Below are 22,826 nucleotides of genomic sequence, written 5' to 3' on the forward strand. Positions count from 1 at the left end.
CTTGTACAATCATTTGTATACATTGTGAACAGAACTAGAGAGCTCACACAGCCCTGAGGAGCACCTGTGCTAATGGATCGTGACTCGGAAAGAGTTTTGTTGACCCTGACATACTGTGTGCGATTTGTTAAAAATGAAAGGTACCATCTTATAATGTTAGGGTTAACAGACATTTTCTTCAACTTGCTTATCAATAGATGGGGTTGCAGCGTATTAAATGCAGAGCTGCAGTCCAGAAACAGCAGCCACGCATAGGTATTGGGGTCCTATAGGTGTTTAAGAACCTCGCATAATGCTGCTAATTGGATCACTGGTGCCCTGCCGGTGTTTATATGCAAACTGATATGGATCCAGTACGTTGTTCACTTCTGAGCACAGGATGGCTACCATAATTCTCTCCAAACATTTCATAACAACAGATGTCAGTGCTACCGGTCTGTAGTCTTTATTATGTGAGGGACACGGCTTTTTGGGTACTGGCACGATTATTGCTTTTTTCCACAGCGCTGGAACAGAGTAAAAGTCACCAGACTTCTGAAAGATAGGGCCACATTCTTACATGTAATAGGTAAACCTACTGTATATGAAAAGTTCCAGAACCCTGCCCCATCAAACATTAACAAGATAAAAAGATTTCTCGATGTGAATTAAGAACAATTAAAAACAGACAAAAATCTGTTCCTAAAAGAGGAATTTCTCGATCCCAAAAACAGAAACGCAGTGAAAAGGACAAGTCATGATAGATACTAAGATGCACTGAAAACACAACAAATTTGAGTGATTTCTACGTTTTTATTTCTTTACAGTACATTTGTTTCCAAAAGATCCCCATTCTTACGTGTAATAGGTATACATACTGTGTATGAAAAGTTCCAGAACCCTGCCCTATCAAACATTAACAAGACAAAAAGTTGTATAAAACATGAAAAAAAAACCATTTAGAATAGTGAGGATCTGCGAGAATTACATTTTGATATTCTTAATGTGAGTGCTCCAAGAAACTGGACTTCAAACATCCTGTTATAACAAAAACCTTCAAGGGTTTTTTTTTTTACGAGAAATCATTGTCACTGCCAGATGCTATTAGCTGTTAATCAAAGAGCTGACAGAATCTCCTCCAATTTTCAGATAATTGACTCTTGTCTGAAATTCTATGATGGTTCTAGTTTCGGTTCAATTGACCCATTGTCATTGTTGCTTGTTGTATTTTTCCTTACAGCATGTGTTGCCTTAGACCAAGATTGTAGTTCTGCAGCAACAACAGTGTTAGTGAAACCGGGTCGGACTAGGAACAACTGCCATTCCTGGTCGTACTGTTCAACCATATATTGTAATCTTAATTATGTCTTTGTTTCATGTGAAACCGGAAACCTTTTACAGTGCACTGCAATTAATATAACTACAACATACAGCGATATGGAATTCTTGTTTTAATTAGACCATTATATTTCACAGACCTTGACCATTAATTTAAAAAAATGTCAGAAATATTTCCTCATACAACCAAGAGATGGCACTGTTGGTGGACGTTTTCTGTGACACGCAAGGGTGTTGGAAAGCTCTGTCTTCTGTTTTTGAATACCCCGACTGTCAGTTACTTAGCTAAATCTAACTACCTAACTGCAAAAATGTAATATTTCATGGGAATCATATTTTCAGTAAAAAACTTGATAAGATAATTTAAACATGTTTACAAACAAGAGGAACCTGTTTAGTCCGTTTAGCTAGTTATGTTTTTAGTAACGAATTACTAAGATCTAAGACTGCAAAGATATCATCCAGCTGTTTATATGAATGACATCAACTCAGTGGACTTCTTCAGAAACACAAAACTACAAGTTAGTAAAGTTAGTCGATTTGTAAACTGAGAACAGGAGGCATTTTTTTTTTTACATAAAAGGTTGTGGGACCATGGTTGTGGCTTCTTTCAAGAAATGGCTGTGTGACTAATTGGCTCTGGTCCCCGTGAAATAAAAAAAAAATCCCTTTAAAAACTGTGAGAATTGTCAGGGGAATTTTTACTGTGGTGAGACTCTCCCCCTCAACCACAGGTGAGGGCAGCACCCTCACATTTTTGGTATCAGATATTCAGCTCAATTAACTGTTCATCTCATTTGTAGTCTTCGAACAGTGCCTTGCAAGAGAATTCACAATGAATAAATGTAAAGTTGGTGTATTTTTTTCTGTACCACTTCTGTTCCTCGGATGTAATGCAGAAAATGGCCTCTTAGAACACTATATATTTTCACTATATTTTTATATTAAGCCTGCTACCAACATATTTCTGTGGTTCAATTATATAACATTTTCAAAAAACATTTTCTACATTTTAATAATTATAAAAAGCTTAAAGTTTCCATAACCAATAAATTGTTCCAATATATATACATATGATCTGAAACCTTTTCCATGGTCTACATATACATCATAAAGATGTATAGATGTATACAGTTTTCCATAATATTGGCCTTTTTTCAGCACAGCTCACCACACCAGCATATTTAGTTTAAATAATATTCAAATATGCGTACTGTATATCCTAGCCTTAACAAGTGTTCATTCATCTTCAATTTGGTTGTCCAGATGAAGGTAATTTACAGTTGTATGTCTGACACTTAGAATAATGTACAGTGGTCAAAGTATAGATTGTCCTGTTTTAAGTTTGGGTAAGGGGGTAAATCAGATGTAGGACCAGAAAAGTACAGGTATTTGTGAAATGTAAATGTTCATACAGTACAAATACACATTTATGTAAGAGTTTACAGTACCTCTTACCTGAAGAATTAAATAACGATCTGATAGAACATCAAGTTGTATGTTATTTAACTTGTTGTGTCTCCTGCTGTTCTGTGTTTATGTTTTCGGTATTTCCTTAATGTCTTGGTCTTGGAGCATACATGCAAATAAGCATTTCATTGCACTTGTCCCTGTGACAATAAACTGAACTGAACTGATCTGATTGATAATTATTTAGTTACAGTTTTGGAATTGATAATAAGGTAACGGAATCGATGTTTTAAAAATATCTTGCTATGGTCACCAGACAGAGTAACCAAACAGCGGCGGTTTTGTAGCCCAAGCTGTCCATCTTTCCGATGCCAGTGGGGGTGGAGTTCAGAAACTTGAACACAGGCGCAGGAATTCAAGAATTAAAATAACACCTAACTGACTTCTATTGACCGTAATCTCGGCATTTAACGCTCAGCACTTCTTAAACTTTACCAGCCTAACGTCGATGCTTTTTTTTGGAGGTGACTATTTGTTTTCTGAACAGAGAAAACAATAAACGGCCTCACATATCTGAATTATTTTTCACCAATGTGGGGTTTAACACTCGACTCTTCAATGATGAAACAGCTCCGCGGCCACCAGATTTTCTTTCTCTTCCTTCTCTCCTCAGTTTTTGGAGTTCATGAATGCATCACCAGAACGTATTACATCGGAATCAACGAAGAAATTTGGGACTATGCTCCTAGCGGCAAAAATCTAATCTCTGGGAGAAAAATAGGCGAAGACGAGTGAGTTACTGCTGTTGTTGAAGGGAGGGTAAAATAAAATGTTTAGAAACTTGTTCTGTAGTTTGTGGCGGCTTCGAAAGTTTCTGATGTGTAACGAAGATATCTGAAAATTAATAAAATTAAACAAGTAGTTCTATTTGGAAAAAGGAGAAAAGAATTACTCTGTAGTTTGACTCCCTTGCATATGCTGTAAAGCGGTTTCTGCTTAATGTTTTATATTTAGAACGCAAAAGAAAACAAGTTAAATCTTCATACATTAAAATAATAATAATAATAATAATAATAATAATAATAATAGATTTCTCTGTAGAGATTTAGAGATTTGTTTTGTTCTTTTGCGTACTTGTACTACAGCTATAGCTATTATATAATTCTGTCCCCTTAGACTGAAATAGTATCGAAATATATTCATACCCTTGATCAACTGTATCTAAACGTTAATTTAACTTGACTGCGCAGGTGTATGTTAATTATTGTCTAATTTTAATTTTAATATGGTGTTTGATAGCTTGTAATTATAGAAGCAGTTTAGCGCTTGATACCATCTAGAGCACTTCCAAGATACGTAAATGTTCAATTAAAGTCTGCCACATTAAAGCGCTTCTTTCGATGGTAGGAGAAATTGAACAGTAAGTACTTCTCATCATTGTACCTCACCAGTGTAGGTAAAATGGCTGATTCTCATTTGTAACTTGTTTACAATAGTCTTCCTTTCTTATTTTTTCTTATTTCCTTTAAACAATGTCTTATCACGTTTCCGCATTTACCTTTGCTCTTTATATTCATCCATCAGAGCTATCTGTTAAATATTGTCAGGATACAGCAAAAGTCAAAAGCTATATCACCCTGCAACTCACAACTGGCAGCCCACTGAAGCTAAGCAGGTGTGAATGTGGTCAGTACCTGGATTGGAGACCTCCTGGAAAAACTAAGGTTGCTGCTGGAAGAGCTGTAAGTGGGACCAGCAGGGAGTGCTTACCCTGTGGTCCTAATACCCCAGTATTATGATGGGGACTCTATACTGTTAAAAGGCACCATCCTTTGGATGAGGTGTAAAACTGAGATCCTGGCTCTCTGGAGTCATTAAAACTCTCTGGGTGTTTCTTTTAAAGAGTAGGGGTGTTACCCTGGTGTCCTGGCCAAATTTCCCACTGGCCTTAGTCAATCATGGCCTCCTCATAATCCTAATCATATGATTGTCTTTATCACTGTGTTCTCCTCCCATCTGAGAGCTGGTGTGTGGTGAGTGTACTGCTGCATTTTGGCTCCTGTCGCATCATCCAGATAAGTGTGCTGCACATTGGTGGAGTGTCCAGAAAAGTGCCATAGAAGTGTAAGGAATTATTATTAAATATGTCATTCCTCTAAACCAAAGTTAAGAAACTCTTTTTTGACCAAAAGAAATAGCCACAGTTTTTGTGATAGATATCTGTGATGTATGCAATATTGTTTTATTAACTTTTGTGTTATTTTCTAGGCACGCCTCAATATTTCTACAGCAAGGTCCACACAGTATAGGAAGCAAGTACAAAAAAGCTGTGTATCGAGAGTACACTGATGGACACTTTACTACAGAAATTCCCAAACCTGCTTGGCTCGGGTTTCTTGGTCCAATTCTGAAAGCTGAGGTGGAGGATGTTATAGTTGTCCACTTGAAGAACTTTGCCTCAAGACCATACTCCTTGCACCCACATGGAGTTTTCTATGAAAAAGACTCTGAAGGTAAGAAAGATATAAACATGCTCGCACACACTCACACAGAGCAACATGGCAGTGTTATTTACTTAACCCAGATTTTCAAGAGAAAGCATGGGGTTTCAGTGTTTGTACAGGGATGTGCTTTGTATAAAGACCTTACCTTTTTTGCAGTCTGGTGACCATGATCTAAATGATACTTAGTCATCTGTAAAACTGGAAAGAAATAGCTCGGACTTAAGTTCAACATGCTTTGCTTATATCTAAGCATTCTGCTTTGTTTAGTTTCTCCACATTAACATGTTGATTTGAGTGCAGAATAATAATTTACATATACTTCTGGATCTCTTTAATGAATAGCTTCATGTGGATCGAGATCATGCAATATATACTGTATACTGTATGTTGCTGCTATCTGTGTGGATCACTTTGCATTTATCAGTGTTAAAGTTCATTTTCCAGGTGTCTGCCCAGTCCTTGAATGGTTTTGCCAGACAAAGTAAGGGCCTCAAAATGAATCTCTGGAGCAAACCATTATTTACATCTGCCCAGTTTAGATGTTGATACAATGATTCGTCTTTGATAACTTATTCTGAATCCATATTCATACATCTTGGTTTCCTATGGATTTTAATTCAAGATTGAACATTTTATGGGGAACCTTATCAGATGGTTTCTGAAACCATAATATACATAATATTACATGCTCTAGAGAAATCTTATTTCTAAGAAATAAGATAAGGAATCTTATTTCTAAGCCTGTACTGTCTATTAACATTACACTCTTTTGTAATGATGCTTCTAATTTAGGTTTAGCTTTATCTCCTTTCCTTACGGTGACTTGGGAAATAATCTCCCAAGTAGCCATCCTAGCTCCTGTAGAACCTCAAAGTCAGAAATAACCTAAAATTACTGAAATACTACTACAACACCTTTGGTTAACATCATGAGTAAAATATTCTTACATAAATTTTAAGTTCACTTGTCTTGATGAGGTTGCAGCAATACAGAAAATGTGTAAAAACTGAATGTATAAAATTACATATTTCTTTCTCTTTTTATGTTGCTTTTCCATTTATTTTAACAAAGGACATCTTAGCTTATGAAAAATTTGGTTTCTGTGACATGTCAGCTGAGATGAGCTGTTTTGTTAGAAGGGGCTCAGTGAGGTATATTGAATGATATAAACTGTGAATTAGTAATGCAATACTCGTCTGAAGCAGAGGTAAGAATACAATATGTGTTTTGTACTATCTCTGTGTCCTGATCTGAGAGATACTCAATATGTTTTTCCCTCTCCAGTTAGAATTCTGCTCATGGCTCCTAGAAATGAGTCAGCATACTCCACTGTAGTATAGCATTTGGGTCATTTAGTGAATAGACAAGTCTATATGCCAACTTCAGACAAGGACATGCCTGTTTATATAACACATTTTAAACATCTAGTTTCTTAGCTTGCCCTGTTTTAACTTTGGGCAGTATGGTGTGTTTTTAAGGGCCTGTTTATTAATTACATAAAATTGAATCACTTTTTGTGCAGCCCACTCAATGATCCTCTAGTCTGTTTTTAATCTCCCCCATTGAGTAACACATGGCTGCATTTCACACCTGTTTCTAGCAGTCTGTCTCTCACATTTCTACTTACTATCCCCTTTCTAACCACCTCCAGCACAATTTCACCACTTCATTCTTGCGTTTGCACTTAGGTTTGCTCTCTCCCCTGTTCTTGTTCCTTTGTAGATCATGCACTGACAAAGCATTTGCAAAGTGCCTTTCATCCCAAAACTCTTGACATAGAGGAGGGCATAATGGCTGCTTCCTAGGAACGGCACGGCAGCCTTTCACATCAGGGTCAATTTTAGAGAGACCAGATTGTACAAAATCAAACTGGCATTTGAACACCAAGGTTAATACTCCTGGTCTGACAAACAGTGCCTTGGGATCTTTAATAGCCGCATAGTAAGAACCTTGGTTTAACATCTCATCTGAAAGATAACAATTTCTTACATTTATATAATGTGTCCTCCACAGAGGATCTGAAGTGAGTGATTCGAAGGGCTGAAATGCGGCTCCACTTCACAGCAGGCCAGGAGCACAAGTCAGAGCTTTCTCTACCACTTGAATTAAGGGGGAACTTTAGATCAGCTAGATTGTACAAGCCCACAGTGAAATTTACAGTAGCCAGGATATCCTACTGCCAGAGGCATCGGTGTTTGGAATCCAGGGGGAAGTGTGCTCTGACTGGTGTACCAACACAACATGCAGCAGCAACCTTGTTTTCATTAGAGGCTTCCCTCCAAGTACTGACCAGCCCCAGCCTTGCTTAGCTATGCAGATTTGGCAAGGTGTTACTGTTGCAGCCAAGTCAATCTACTTTGTCTACCAGCCTAACATAGCTTAACCATAATGCTCTGAATTCAGTAATAATGTGGACAAATATAAGTTCAGAGTAAAGGAAATTAAAAGAGGCATGTTGGTTCAGTGGTTACTGTTACTAGTTTCATTTCCAAGGCTGTTATCTTAGTGGAGTCTGTATGTTCTCCCTGTGTTCTTGTAGATTTCCCCCAGGTGCTTTGTTTTCGTCCCAAAGTTCATTAACAATAATAATAATAATTCCTTCCACTCCTATAGCACTTTTCTGGACACTCCACTCAAAGCACTTGTAATGGGGACTCACCTCCACCACCACCAATGTGTAGACCCCACCTGGATGATGCGACAGCAGCCAAAGATAAGATCAGATCACTCTCCATGAGACACACAGACAGGGAGAGAAACTTATGGGTCAGAGCACAGGGTCAGCCATTTATACGGCACCCCCGGAGCAGCTGGGGTTAAGAGCCTTGCACAGGGGTCCAACAGAGTAGGATTTGTCTGCTGGCCACAGGGTTTGAACCAGCAACATTCCAGCCACAGGCGCAGGTCCTTAGCCACAGTGCCACTGCTCTGCCCGATATGTGTACACTCACTACAACATCAACTGTCAGTGTGGAGGAGAACAGTGATGAAGCCAATTCATAAATGGGGATTATTAGGAGGCCATGATTGGTAAAAGCCCATGGGAAATTTGGCCAGGACACCAGGGTTACACCCCTACTCTTTTCAAGAAAGACCCCGGGATTTTTAGTGACGACAGACAGTCAGGACCTCGGTTTAACATCTCATCCAAAGAGCAGTGCCTTTTTACAGCATAGTGTCCCCATCACTATACTAAGGCATTAGGACCCACATAGACCACAGGGTGAGCACCCCCTGCTGGCCCCACTAATACCTCTTCCAGCAGCATCCTTAGTTTTTCCAAGAGGTCTCATATCCAGGTACTGACCAGGCTTACACCTGCTTAGCTTTAGTTGGTTGCCAGTTGTGAGTTGCAGGATGATATGGCTGCTGGCTAAAGATACGGAGCTCTCCTGGCCCATACGGTGATCAAATCCATGACCCTGGAGTTATTAGCACCACGGTCTGACCAACTGAGTTAACCGGCCTCATAACAGTAACAGATAACAGTATCTCAGATAAGGATAGGTTTTTGACAGTATCTCGGATAAGAGTCACAAGAATTTATATTAGGATCATTGTAATAGAACAAAATTATAATTCCCATTTTGTTTCTGTTTCCATTGAACAACTTTTTTATGTTCTTTTGTAGCCAGCACACACTGACGCAGATCCACACTCTCATATAATTCCAATATATGTATTTACTGTATATTTACATATACAGTAGCGTTTCCATATTAACTTGGCCAAAATGCATTCATTAAAAGGCATGATAATAAAATAAAATTTTGTTTGGGTCAGAAAATTGACAGGCACCAGTAAATCACATTAATGTAAAGTGTATAGGGTACAAGTATTCTCAGCACTTTGGACTTGGGTGAATCTTAACAAATTTCAAACTGCTGCATTAACAAAATGGGAGATTAAGAGCAGGCAAAAACATTAAACATGATACAGGTAATTCAATTACATTTTGTTTGAGTTTCGAAAAGGATTATAGATGGTACTGAACAGAAAAATCTTAACTGACTGGGTATTTTTTTCAGTGATCTAAATCTGTTTTTGCAAAGAACTGTGCTTTACTTAATATTTCTTTGCTTCAAAAAAGAGCTAGTTTGAATGGCAGCAAGCATTTAGGAGATTTATTGTATAATCTTTTAATTTAAATTTTTGGCCATCAAATAAATATAAACTATTTGGGGCTGTTGAATTCAGTTCTCATTCAGATCTGGAAACATTACCTTTGGCAGCCCAAATATATTTACAAATATTTCTGAGAATAGATTCTGGGTTTTTCATTACTTGTCCAGTATTTTCTGCTTTTAGATTAGACCTGCTTTTTTTTAAATTGCTGTTTAAAGAGTGGCTTTGTGATATATAGTTATATTTCCATAATTTATAGATATTCATTCTGGATGTCACTGCGGAACATGACAATTCATTCTGAGGCTTTTTCTGGATGCCGAAGCCCTTGCATTAGAGACTAGTATAAATATGGAGCTGTCTGGGAGTCTTGATCCTTCCCTGCTCTTTATTTCAGGAGCTTTGTATCCAGATGGGACATCTGGAAAACAGAAAAAAGATGATGGTGTTCCGCCTGGGGGAAGCTACACATATACCTGGATTGTGAAGCCACAATATGCTCCCACTGAGGCTGATGCCAACTGCCTGACCTGGATCTACCATTCCCACACGGATTCTCCCAAGGACATAGTTTCTGGACTGATTGGGGCTCTCCTGACATGTAAAAAAGGTTAAAAAAAGACTCCCCTCTATATTCCAGATGCTAATTCAAACTTGGGTTCCATCATAGATGACCAGGATTCCTCAAGTGGGGACTTGAACATTTGTTGTAGAGTCACTATTTTAATGTGGGCATTTGTTGTCCAGGACCTTCTAGGCTTTTGATGAAATGTTGGTCACCAGCAGACTGGAATTGGAATCAGTGTAGTGTGCCATTCGTCCAGTGGGCACTAACACTGACAGCAGGAGCTTGTCTGCCAGACCTCATTCTCCCTGGTTGTAGTTATAACTGTAACCTGATATTTCAAATTGGGTGGTTTTATAACAAAAAAAAAGTATTGATGTCATATTTAAATAGGGGAAAAAAAGGTTTCCCCCTTAACTCCATGAAATAGTATAGCCCTCCCAGAGAGCTTTCCAGCCATAAAACAAGACTGCTGAGCTAATTCAAAGCCACCTCAAAGAACCAAAAGCTGATCACTGGAAAAGGAAGTTCTACAGCTTTCTTAGGTTTCCTCTCAGCAGTTCTGTAGAGATGAAATTCCAAGATTTTAAAGTGCCAAAGTTTTTTTTAACCAGGCTCTGTACCTGATTATTACTGAAACATGGATGGGTCATTGAATAATAACTCATATGTAGGAGTTATGACTAATGTCCTGTAAAGGGTGTATCTCATCTTGGACCCATGGGATAGGCTCTGGCTCATCCGCAACCCTGTATTGAATAATGCAGTTAGAAACTAAATGGATGGATGTAAGCGTTTAATTACATAGTTCTTAAAAGAGTCCCAATTGAGAGGTTCTCTGCATCTAAATATAACCTGGGCCTTATTTAGGAAATCATGTTAATTCTAAAAATAATAACGCAAATAACACACCTATACATTTCAGTAGGTAGTTGATTTTGAGTCTTCTCAGATACTTAAACATTGATGAAAACTGAACTAATTAACCCAGTCCTACTCTAAATCCTCTTGTTGGAGGGTTTTACAGAACCTTCTAGTAATAATCATCATCATCTTGGATCAGCTAGGTACATCCACTGTCAGCTGGAGTCAGAAAAAACTCCAGCTGTTTGTTTTGCCTTAATCCTAACTTGATTTATCCTCTTCAGGTACCTTGCTGCAGAATTCTAATGTTCGTAGGGATGTGGATCAGGACTTCATTGCTATGTTCAATGTTGTGGATGAGAATCTCAGCTGGTATCTGGATGACAACATTAACACCTACTGCACAGAGCCTTCCACTGTAGATCCAGAGAATGAGGAATTCCAAGAATCTAATAAGATGCACGGTGAGGGCCAGTGAAAACACTGAAAGTTTAGACAACCACAAATTTGCCTAACCCCAAAGGTTTTTGACATTTATGCACTGCACACTAAATTCATTAAGAAATGAATAAAAACTCCAATGTTGCATTTGCTCTTGAATTGCAGTAATCAATGGGTATCCGTTTGGGAACCTGCCTAGCTTTGAGATGTGTGTGAACAGAACGGTGGCCTGGCACCTCTTTGGAATGGGAAATGAGGTAGACATCCACTCGGCTTATTTCCATGGACACACAGTACTGGACAGGGGCCACAGAGCTGATGTCATCAGCCTGTTTCCGGCCACATTTGTTACCTTGGAGATGATCCCCAGGAATGTTGGGAAATGGATGTTAAGCTGCCAAGTGAATGACCACATTCAAGGTAAAGAGCACCTGATTTATGAATAGGTGTTCTTTTATTCTCTGTATAATATACAGTACATTTTCTTTGCAATTGCCCATTATTATTAGATCACAAATTAAATTAAATTAATTCATATTCTGCTAGATGTAGAAACAACTATATAGTCTTTCAAGCAGCAGGAAGCCAACTTCTTTTTATGGGGTGGAGAAGGGGTAGTAGTATTAAAAGGCTACGATATATTATTACATTCCATGGACACTTTCAAGAAAGTGTAACCAATTATAAAAAGAATAATTCTCCCAGGGTTTTTTTAAGTTTAAAATTTCATCTTAATTATATCAATCTGTAGTTTATATCGTTAACAAAAAGTCGTCCTTTGATGCTATTGTCTCATATCTACTTGTTCACATTACATTTAATATTACTATCGTCTCTAGCTGGAATGCAGGCTTTTTACGAAGTTTCTTCATGCGGACAAGGTAGCTCTAAATTTCCCCCTAGTGGTAAAACAAGGAAATACTACATTGCGGCTGAGGAACAGCTCTGGAACTACGCTCCTTCGGGCTATAACGTTTTTGATGGTGTGGCTCTGAACGCTAGTGGGAGGTTAGTTTCAGTTACTCTTTTTAGTTATTTAAATTAATTTATTATCACTTATTCCAACAGAAATGATTGCACACTTTCATGTGATCACCATTACCCACACTATTTTCAATTCAATCAGATACTGTACTAGATGCCTTGTTTTTCGAAATGTAAGTATTAATCATCATTAAGTTTATATGTACAGTACAGTATGTACTACAGTATGTAGTAGCCTGCCACTTTGCATCTGTCTACACTGGCAGGGATGTGTAGTCTTGCATACAGATTATGCATTTTACTGGTGAAGGGAGGAGCAGTACAGGTGACTAAGCACAATCTTTTACTCTCTCTCTTACACATCTCTTACTTTAACTTTAGGTTGTTTGGAGTACACATACCCAATTTACAAAAACCAATGTAAAATAATACATAAACGGTATACATACTACTTTCTAACAGTGTATGTCTTAGACACAATCAGTAGTAACAATATATGCATGGTTTTTATTATCAACTGCATCTGTTACCGTAATAACTTTGTTCCAAAGAAATAAAGGTTTTCATTCATCAGTCTTTAATCCATTTGATCATAATCTTTACAAATATTATCAGAATAATTCAGAGTAAAGGGTAGCTAATATAAAGTGCTAGCTAAGCTATCCAATTGACCAACAAATATTTTGGATAACAGGCTTAATGTCAGGTATTCCTCATGATTAACATAATTTACCCCTCTTTACACATCCATAAATCTAAAAGGCTGTTTTTGCTAGTCCAAGTCCTATTGGAATTAGGTGTTAGTTTGAAACAAAGTGGCTAAAATGTCATTATGCATAATCGCATGTATTTCTGCATTAAGAAGGAGAATCTGTGAGTGGAGTGCAGAATGCAAAATATATAAGACTCTTCATATCAGTGTGTAGTTCAGCTTTCTTCCCTCGTATCATGAATTTGTAATTTTTAAGCCGTTTATATAGTTGCAGCTATTGTTTTTGTGGTTATGTTTCTGCAGCAACTCAGAAACATTCTTCGGTACGAGCCAAGGCAGGCTAGGGGGGCAGTATCTGAAGGTTCGATATGTGGAGTACACTGATGAGACCTTCACTACAAAGAAAAAGCCGTCCGGTACTGAGACACACCTTGGAATTCTGGGTATGTCAGCCAGCCCTCCAGTCAGGTTTCATGCATATTTGTTTTTCTTCTTTTGCAAAAGAATCTCGATAAGTAAGGCAATATGAAAACCAATGCTCTCATATAATAAAATATATAGTCTAAAAGCATCAAACATCTGAATGCTTTGATTTTCCACATTAAAAGGAAGAACACTCAAGATGAAAGTAACAGAGCTTTATGTTACTCAAGGTGTAAATAAGCCTATTTCCTTTTAGGCCCGGTGATAAAAGCAGAAGTTGATGATACAATATTGGTGACATTCATGAATAATGCAAGCAGAAACTACAGCATTCAACCCCATGGAGTACTTTATAGTAAGGAAAATGAAGGCGCAATTTATAATGACGGTAAGGTTTTAAATTCTCAGACTTCCTTTGTTGATGCCTATTACTTTGATTGGTGCTCTTATCTGAAGTGACTTACATTTGTACTTACTTTTTATAGCTCTTTGAAGGAACACTTACACAGCTGGGAATTTTACTACAACAGTCTGAGAGTACTTTGCACAAGGATACAACAAGTGCCCTCACATCCTTCTAGATAAAAGTCTAGAGCCACATCACTACTGCACACAGCTCCTTACACTAAACCTGGACATCTACAAGGCTGTAGGCGAGCAGTTAACTTGTCATTGTTTCTGAGAGAGGCATAAAATCTTGAAATAAAAAAATATTTTTGTGAGTTGGCAAGTACACAGTAATTTGGACAGCTTGGGAATTCTTTCAAAACAGTACTGCTCGGTTAGTCATTTTGCCTAAAATCAACACCTAAAAAATATTAAAGAAAAATAGTTACACAGCACAGAATTAGAAAAAACACTTTCCTTTGATGAGAAAAAAGCCAACAACCCCAAGCAGTCTCAGATCCCTTTGACATAGCCCTAAATTGATCTTAAGATCCTGGAGGAAGATGTGGCTTTAACGCTGTCTTAAATTTCTTCCAGCCCTCAGTCTGTTTAACCTTTGGAGATCATAACCGGTTTATGCCAGCAGGGTCACAGATTCCTCCAGGGACCTCTGATATCCTGTGAGCTGGCTCACAATATGAAGAGTTAGTGGTAACATTGCCACTTAGCCCTATAAAAAAGTATAAGTCATTGAATGACCAAACATTTGTCATTTGAGGTGCTTCCTTGGGTGTTTTGAGATACTGTATATTTTACTCTTTTCCAACAAAGCCACACAATTTACACGAATGAAGAAACAAACTTTTACTATCTTCAGCTGATCATATGCTCCCAACCACTTTCCATGGGGCATTACATTTGTAGTTTTTTTTTTCCTTTTCTAGGCATTCAGAAACCTGGATCACAAGTTCAGCCCCATGAAGTTTTCACGTACAGGTGGGCAGTGACTGAAGGCCCATCCTCAAGTGATCCCGCCTGTATCTCTTACCTCTACTACTCCTCTAGCTCCCCGGTGCACGACACTAACTCAGGGCTCATGGGGCCCCTGTTAGTGTGCAGAAAGAACACCCTGAATGAGAAGGGCCTGCAGGTACGTTTTTCTGCCAAATGTATGAAATGAATCAATAAGGTATGTTTATACTGACTATACTCTTCTCTGATAAAGCAAAAGCCCTGGTTTCTTGTCTGAAAGATCATGTTCAAAGCTACAGAATGTACCTAATGGAGGACTTTTTGGTGGGTCTGTTTCTTTCAGCAAGAGTTTTTCCTGCTCTTCACGGTGTTTGATGAGAATCTCAGCTGGTATCTAGAAAACAATATCCAGAGGTTTGGAACACAGTTCACAGACAAAGAGGATAAAGACTTTCAAGAATCCAATAAAATGCATGGTATTTACCTTTATTCACATCACCTGTTAATGAATGACCTGAATAGTAGTATCACTTATTAATCTTAATAATATTTTTACATTTAAAAAACCAACTGAGATGGACATGTTTAAATCTTTGTAAATGTCTTTGTAATAACTTTGACAGCTATTTATGTTTGTAGTATGGGGTCTAGTTATTTTAAAGTTCATTATGTTTCTGCCTTCAAAGCCTCAGTTTAAATGACTTGTACATTTGAAGCGTGAACACTTCTTGTTTTAAATGTGTTCACACTTCAAACGCGCAAGTCATAGTTTAGCTTTATTTGGTAAGGGTGACAGTACATTTCTTTGCTTATTCCAGCTGTAAATGGTTACATGTATGGGAATTTGCCTGGCTTGGAGATGTGTGAGGGGGACAAGGTTTCTTGGCACATGCTGGGCCTGGGGACCGAAGTGGACGTACACGGCGTCTATTTCCAAGGAAACACGTTTGTGAGACAAGGGACAAACCGAGACACACTCAGCCTGTTCCCGCACACAGCTGTCACAGTAACCATGGAGACTAACACCAATGGTAAGTGAGGGGTTAGAGTGTGTTTAAGGATTGATCCAGTTGGAATCAGAGCCATTAACTGACAGAGTGATTAACAGTCACCTTGTAGAGCACCTAAGAAATACAACTCATTTGAGGATTATGTATGAAGGGCTTCAAACTTTTGTCTTTTCACATTTATTTTCCTAATAATAATTTGAGAAAACATAATATTGGATCCTGCACCTTTCTGAATGATATCACCATATTCTGTAATACATGTGCAATATTTTAATCTGCATAGCAGACCAAAAAGAGAAATTGTGTTCTTATTGTGTTGGAAACCATCATGTCTTCAACTGGTCTCCTGCAGGTACTTTTGAGGTTAACTGCAGAACAACAGACCATTACATGGCTGGAATGAGGCAGCTGTACTCTGTGAAGAGGTGTGAAAACAGAAATTCCCCAGATCCACTTCCTGTCACCACAAGAGCAGTATACTTCATTGCAGCTGAGGAAGTAGAGTGGGATTATTCACCTGACAGGTCCTGGGAACTGGAGAAGCACAATGCCTCCAAGAATGAAAGGTATATGCAATTGTACTGTAAGTGTGAAATGAACACATTTTGGAGATACCAGAGACTACAAACATCAGTTTAGCAAGTACGAATGGTACCTTTGTGTCTTTTTATAGTCACAATATTGTACATATACCGTATGTTTGTTAGTTCAATATTTTGTGTAATTTTTGGCAAGAAAGGAAATCAGTAGGAACTTCTCATGAATGTTTGGGGCTGACAAAACAGAACAACTCAGTTTTGCTGGATTCATGCACTTTGGCAACTGTAATGTTTAAAGCAAACATACCCGTACAAATGACCGAAATGTAGCATTTACTTCCCAGCAATAAACGTCTCAACTGTACCCCAAGCTGTGGTCACTTTTTTTAGATCACCACAGAGTTTTCCCTTGATATCGTGAAACAAAGGAAGTCTGTACTTTAAAAAAAATAGAGTTTAGTCTGGGTAATATGGATTGTAATGGTCTTGTACCTCAACAACATGCTGTATTGCTAATTTTCCTTTCCAGTTACGGGAATATATTTGTAGGCCAAGGGGAGGACCGGATAGGATCCAAGTATAAGAAGGTTGTGTACAGGGAGTACACTGATATTACATTCACTCAACAGAAGAAGAGACCTCCACAAGAACAGCATCTGGAGATACTGGGTACATACTTTTACCTGAATTTATTTACTACAAACACAAATGACAGCTATCGAGAATCGCAGAAACTAGAAGTTCCCTAATATACCTTCATGTGCATCTTGCTGTAAACACTGAAATATTGACCTCTGGTGACAGTTGTTTCTGCTCAACTTTCCAAGGTCCAGTAATAAGAGCTGAGGTTGGAGAGGAGGTTGTGGTTCATTTCAAGAACAAGGCCAGTCGTCCCTTTTCCATTCATGCTCATGGAGTGCAGCAGGTGGCTCCTGTAGTGCCTGTTGCTGAACCGGGTATGAGGTTTTTTTTTCTTTTGCAATCTTTAAGCACTGCACTTTTAGAAGAATGAATACAATTTAAAGAAAATTGAAAAGGAAGATAAAACTAGTATGCTATGAGAATTTCTTGTAGTCCTGATAACAAATATATATTTTTCTTTCCAAATTCTTGTCTTGCACTACCAAAGAAAATAAACCATTGAAGGACATAAAATCGTACATAATTTCCGATTTTTGTAACCAATTTAAGACCATTTTTGCACCAGAGAAATGTTGTATAAAAGTATATTTGTAAAAAGGTTTGGATTTACTGTATTTTAGTTATTTATGATCCACTACGATCTTCTTTTGAAGTACTTGAATGTAGATTATGACAGAGTATTATTAGTTTACAGTATTATAATAATAATTGCTTACACTTATATAGCACTTTTCTGGACAGTCCAATCAAAGCGCTTTACAGGTAATGGGGACTCCCCTCCACCACCACCAATGTGCAGCATTCACCTGGATGATGCGACGGCAGCCATAGTGCGCCAGAACGCTCACCACACACCAGCTATCAGTGGGGAGGAGAACCGAGTAATGAAGCCAATTCATAGATGGGGATGATTAGGAGGCCATGATTGGTAAGGGCCAATGGGAACTTTGGCCAGGACAACAGGGTTACACCTCTACTCTTTTCAAGAAACGCCCGGGGATTTTTTATGACCATAGAGAGTCAGGATCGCAGTTCTATGTCTCATCCGAAGGACAGCACCTTTTTACAGTATAGTGTCACCGGAGCATTAGTTTTTCTCCAGAAGGTCTCTCATCCAGGTACTGACCAGGCTCACACCAGCTTAGCCTCAGTGCGTTGCCAGTTGTGAGTTGCAGGGTGATATGACTGCTGGTACATTAGCAAGTAAAGTATATATTTTTTTGCTGATAGCAACTTGCTTTCTTTCCACTTCCACAAATTTTTAAAGGTAAACTGGTGGGATACCAGTGGGAAGTTCCGGAACGATCAGGTCCTGGCACTTCTGACCCAAACTGCATATCCTATGCGTATTATTCTACGGTGGATTATGTAAAGGTTGGTTATAGAAGGGATTAATAGTTTTTATAGCATCCATGAAAACAAACACAGCTCCCACACAATGTGCTATAGTTTACTTCATTCTAAGAACTAATGACTCATACAAACAGGAGATTAAAGTTTTTCATAATATCCAAGGATTATTAACCTTTTACCTATTACTCATATACAATTTTGATAGAAATAATAACTGCTTATCCTCTAGTTGACACGTCACTGAAAAAAAGATGAAGTCATAAGGAATTTAGATTTTCTCATACATGATAATGTGATGTGGAACTTCATCAGAGTTGACAGAAGATTAATGTGTTAAAATACCAGCCAATGAATTAGGATTTTTCTCGACAGTTAAATATATCCAATCAATAGCTCAGCTCACTTATGAAATCTCCACCAAAGCAAGGTTCTGATAATAGCCAATCAAATATTTTGGGACAGAAAATAATGCCTGTTCACTGTTGAGTACAAATTTCCTAGACAAATCAATATTTGTATTATTTGTACAAAACAAGGAGAAGCAGGTTGGAGCTTATGTGGTGTAGGACTGAATCTATTAACTCAGCTTGGATGAAATATTTGCCACTACTTATTCTTCCCTTTACCTTTTCAGGACATTTACAGTGGATTAATAGGACCCCTGATTATCTGCCGAAAAGGAATTCTCAACAAGATGAGAAAAAGAACAGATGTGGACAGGGAATTTGCTCTTCTTTTCATGGTGTTTGATGAAAATAATTCCGGGTATCTGGACGATAACATCAGAACGTACCTGCACAAAGAGCCAGAAGACATTGAAAGAAATGAAGATTTTCTGAAAAGCAATAAAATGCACGGTAAGCCTTATGAATGGGAAAAAAAACACAAATTCTGGATGCAGTAAGTTTGTCTGAATTCATTTAAATGTCTGGTTTAGACCATAATATACAACATGATAAAATTCTGTCTAAAAACACAATTGTTGCACAGCACATTTACTCAGTTATGTACAGTACTATTATGGTTAGCTTAATGAAAATCATTAACAGACAGGCAAAGTAAATGACATCTGTGTTCTGACTTTTTGTAATGCCATACAGCGTTAAATAACCTTGCATTGGATTCTATGAAATTTCAGTCAGAACACATGCCAGCCGGGCCGATTGCACTTTCTCATTCCTGAAGAATAACGTACATGGGCTGTCAGTTTGGATCATGCTAACAGTACAGTCTAATACAGTAGTGCAAGGCAAATGGAAGAATATGTCAACATTCTTAACGAATGATTCCATTTTAACTGTAGTAAAGCATGTGTTTCTTTAAGCGATCAATGGAAAACTCTATGGCAATCTTCACGGCCTGACAATGACAGAAGGTGAGAAGACTGACTGGTATCTTCTGGGAATGGGAAATGAGGTGGACATCCACACAGTCCATTTCCACGCGCAAAGCTTTATATACAAGGTACTCTAGTTTCTGATCCTGTTACCACGCTGATTAATTATGCAATACTTTTATAAGAGCTGTTTGTATAATGTTGTATAGGACATTGGAATTCCAAGGGTATTCATAGCTTTCCTTTAATTAGGGCATCTACAGCATAATCCAATAAAAACAGCCGCTATTAATGAGGATTTTTAAAATTTCTCTGTCACTTATAATCTCTGCTTTGGGACCAAACATGCTCTTACTTTGTGGGTAGTGTTAGGTGGAGGAACATTTGTATTCAGTATTTTGATATTTGATTTTTCTTGTTTGCTGGCTAAAGAGGTTTAAAGAAAGCTTTTTGAATTGAAAAAGAACACATTTTGCTCAAGGCAGATGTCCATGCTACAATACTCCACTTACGATTGTCTAGTCAGCTCCGGTTGTGCAGATGGTGATGTGTCTGGTGGTTTGTTTCCATTGCAGACTGAAAGGTCCCATAGGGGTGATGTGTATGACCTGTTTCCTGGGACCTTTCAGACGGTAGAGTTGCTGGCAGACAATCCAGGAACCTGGCTTCTGCACTGCCATGTGATTAATCATATTCATGCTGGCATGGAGACAACATTTACTATCTTTAGTAGAAGAGGTGAGAACCAGAGTATCTCTGCCAGTCTGTTTTCACTGATCTTCTTTAACTGCCTATCATACATATATAAATCTCATATCCTACTTCTCCCATACTGCAACTGCTTTTTAAAGTTTAAGAAATGTCTTAGTAACTACTTCTGTGTTTGAGGACCTACTGTACACTACGACATTATTACATTACACATGAGGTTTATATTACAAATCAATTCTGATGAATAACCAGTAAATTAAATATCCTTATGTGTACTACATGTACAGTATGTTTCTTGCAAAACGTCATGTCACATTATAGTAAATAACATTGAACAATATTTCTAGGTGATTTCACAACCCCCGAAGAGACCATGAACACCATTCCAAATGGTAATTCTTACTCTTGTTCTTCTTCGTGTTATTATAGTAAGAATATGAATATAATGTATTTGTGTGGCTAGATCATGTGTCATATTTATTGGAATGTATTAAATAGCTTTATAAAAGTAAGGAGGACCTTCTGAATTCCTGCAGGTTGTATTGCCCATTATTAAAGGACATTAGCACTCTTTTCTGTGCTGTCTTTTAACAGCTGCCCATTCATTGAAAATCACCTTTTGTGGCAAAGAGCTGGAGGACACAGAAGGAAATGTCAGAATGATGACACTCTTTGGCCTTGGATTACTGCATTCTGTACTTTTTTAAAGATGAACAACTTATTTTCCAATCCAACCCTGACAGATAATGCACTCTTATGACAACATAATCGAAGCATTTGTGGTAAGAGCTTGTGGTAAAAGTTTATTTTCTTCTCTTGTGACAGCTTTTTCTTTCTGTTAAAAAATTCACTCCTTTTAACAGTGCTGTCAGTCATAATTTGCACAAAAGGGTTTTTCAATTTTGTTTTTTTTTAATTTTGTTTTAAATTTTACGTACAGTACATACACATATGGCTTTAGTGTATCTAGAAAGGTGTACAGAATTAGGAATTTCCTGATTTAGATTATATCAAGGCAATCAGTTAAACACTGCAAAGCGTATAGCAAAGAAAATGATTGTGTGTTTGATTAGATGCTCAATGCAATATGCAAGTCGATACCAAAATATTTTAAAAACAATGAGTGTGCCAGTCATATCATTATTAACTGTTATTGGAAACGTGCATCACTGGTTATAAAGTGGCAGTATAATTTTTAAAAACAGGAGACATTTAAAGAAACAGAATAACTAAAAAAACAACACAGTAGAATGCGGACAAATATTGTTCATTTTTCGATTTTCAACAAAGTCTGCAAAGGGAATCTTGGTTTTGTACTGTTGCGGTTTAGAAAGAAAACAAGCAAAACAGTTAACAATTTCAGCATACAAATACTGTTGTTAGATATAATGAAGGAAAGCATTTTTCGCTGTCATGGTAGAATTCCACTGTTTAACAAAACACATGGATAAAGACTTGAAGAATACAAAAGCACATTACAATCTATGTACTGCACTTTGATAATGACAAAAGGGCAAGGTTTATGTTTACTGGAGTTTACTTTTAGTTACTGTAAATAAAAGAGTTCAAATCTCACTCTCACAGTCTGCTTTTTTCACACATTTACTCAGATTTGGATAGTCCACCTGATAATGATTGATAATGTAATAAGCTCTGGATTGTCAATGTGTCACAATTTCTTTTTCTAAAGCGATAATGTAGATCTTTTGTATTCAAGAGGGCTGCCTGCTCATTGATGCAGTAGATGTAAAGTTTATGGGACACGGAAAACAACAGGGTCTTGGTGTGTTTGGCAATAAGAAAAAAACATTTTTTAATGTTCATTATTAACAGAAATTTAAAATGTATTTTAGGTTCCCTAAAATTACATAATGGAAGGGTGATACAATGATGCTGAAAAGTGCATTGTAGGGTGCACTTATTTATTGTTAACCTCCATGGAACTTAGTGCTTTGCATCTGGAGGTGGACAGTCCAACAAGTCTTAAAATTCAGCAGACATATCACCCTGCAACTCACAACTAGCAGCCCACTGAAGCTAAGCTGTACCTGGATGGGAGACATCCTGGGAAAAACTAAGGTTGCTGGTGGAAGAGGTGTTAGTGGGGCCAGCAGGGGGCGCTCACCCTGCGGTCTGTCTGGGTCCTAATGCCCCAGTATAGTGACGGGGACACTATACTGTAAACAGGCGCCGTCCTTCGGATTAGACGTAAAAGCAAGGTCCTGACTCTCTGTGGTCATTAAAAATCCCAGGGTGTTTCTTGAAAAGAGTAGGGGTGTAACCCCGGCATCCTGGCCAAATTTCCCATTGGCCCTTACCAATCATGGCCTCCTTATAATCCCCATCTATGAATTGGCTACATTACGGCTCTCCTCCCCACTGAGAGCTGATGTGTGGTGAGCATTCTGGCGCACTATGGCTGCCGTCGCATCATCCAGGTGGATGCTGCACATTGGTGGTGGAGGGGAGTCCCCATTACCTGTAAAGCTCTATGAGTGGAGTGTCCAGAAAAGCGCTATATTAATTATTAA

The 22,826-nt window shown here is 37.9% G+C and overlaps 1 protein-coding gene across 1 annotated transcript; it reads left to right on the forward strand.

Annotated features, from left to right (window-relative positions):
* Positions 1–3,083: 3,083 nt before the first annotated feature.
* On the forward strand, positions 3,084–21,870 carry LOC148658195 (ferroxidase HEPHL1-like). Its single transcript, XM_088639277.1, has 20 exons — positions 3,084–3,518; positions 4,996–5,240; positions 9,754–9,966; positions 11,070–11,249; positions 11,392–11,646; positions 12,066–12,234; positions 13,226–13,365; positions 13,602–13,733; positions 14,677–14,882; positions 15,048–15,180; positions 15,523–15,735; positions 16,067–16,280; positions 16,783–16,922; positions 17,081–17,209; positions 18,163–18,269; positions 18,883–19,105; positions 19,573–19,712; positions 20,160–20,322; positions 20,643–20,687; positions 20,890–21,870. The coding sequence occupies exons 1-20, from the start codon at positions 3,319–3,321 to the stop codon at positions 21,000–21,002; spliced, it is 3,360 nt and encodes a 1,119-aa protein (XP_088495403.1). The 5' UTR covers positions 3,084–3,318; the 3' UTR covers positions 21,003–21,870.
* The last annotated feature ends 956 nt before the right edge of the window (positions 21,871–22,826 follow it).

The sequence above is a fragment of the Lepisosteus platostomus genome, chromosome 7 (assembly GCF_059453375.1).
Source record: "Lepisosteus platostomus isolate fLepPlt1 chromosome 7, fLepPlt1.hap1, whole genome shotgun sequence".
Classification (NCBI taxonomy): Eukaryota; Metazoa; Chordata; class Actinopteri; order Semionotiformes; family Lepisosteidae; genus Lepisosteus; species Lepisosteus platostomus.

Coding starts and splice junctions, on each gene's coding strand:
- LOC148658195 (XM_088639277.1), top strand. CDS start 3,319: ATGTGGGGTTTAACACTCGACTCTTCAATGATGAAACAGCTCCGCGGC. Junction 16,281..16,782: donor AATGCCTCCAAGAATGAAAG/GTATATGCAATT, acceptor TTTCCTTTCCAG/TTACGGGAATATATTTGTAG. Junction 19,106..19,572: donor GAAAAGCAATAAAATGCACG/GTAAGCCTTATG, acceptor TGTTTCTTTAAG/CGATCAATGGAAAACTCTAT.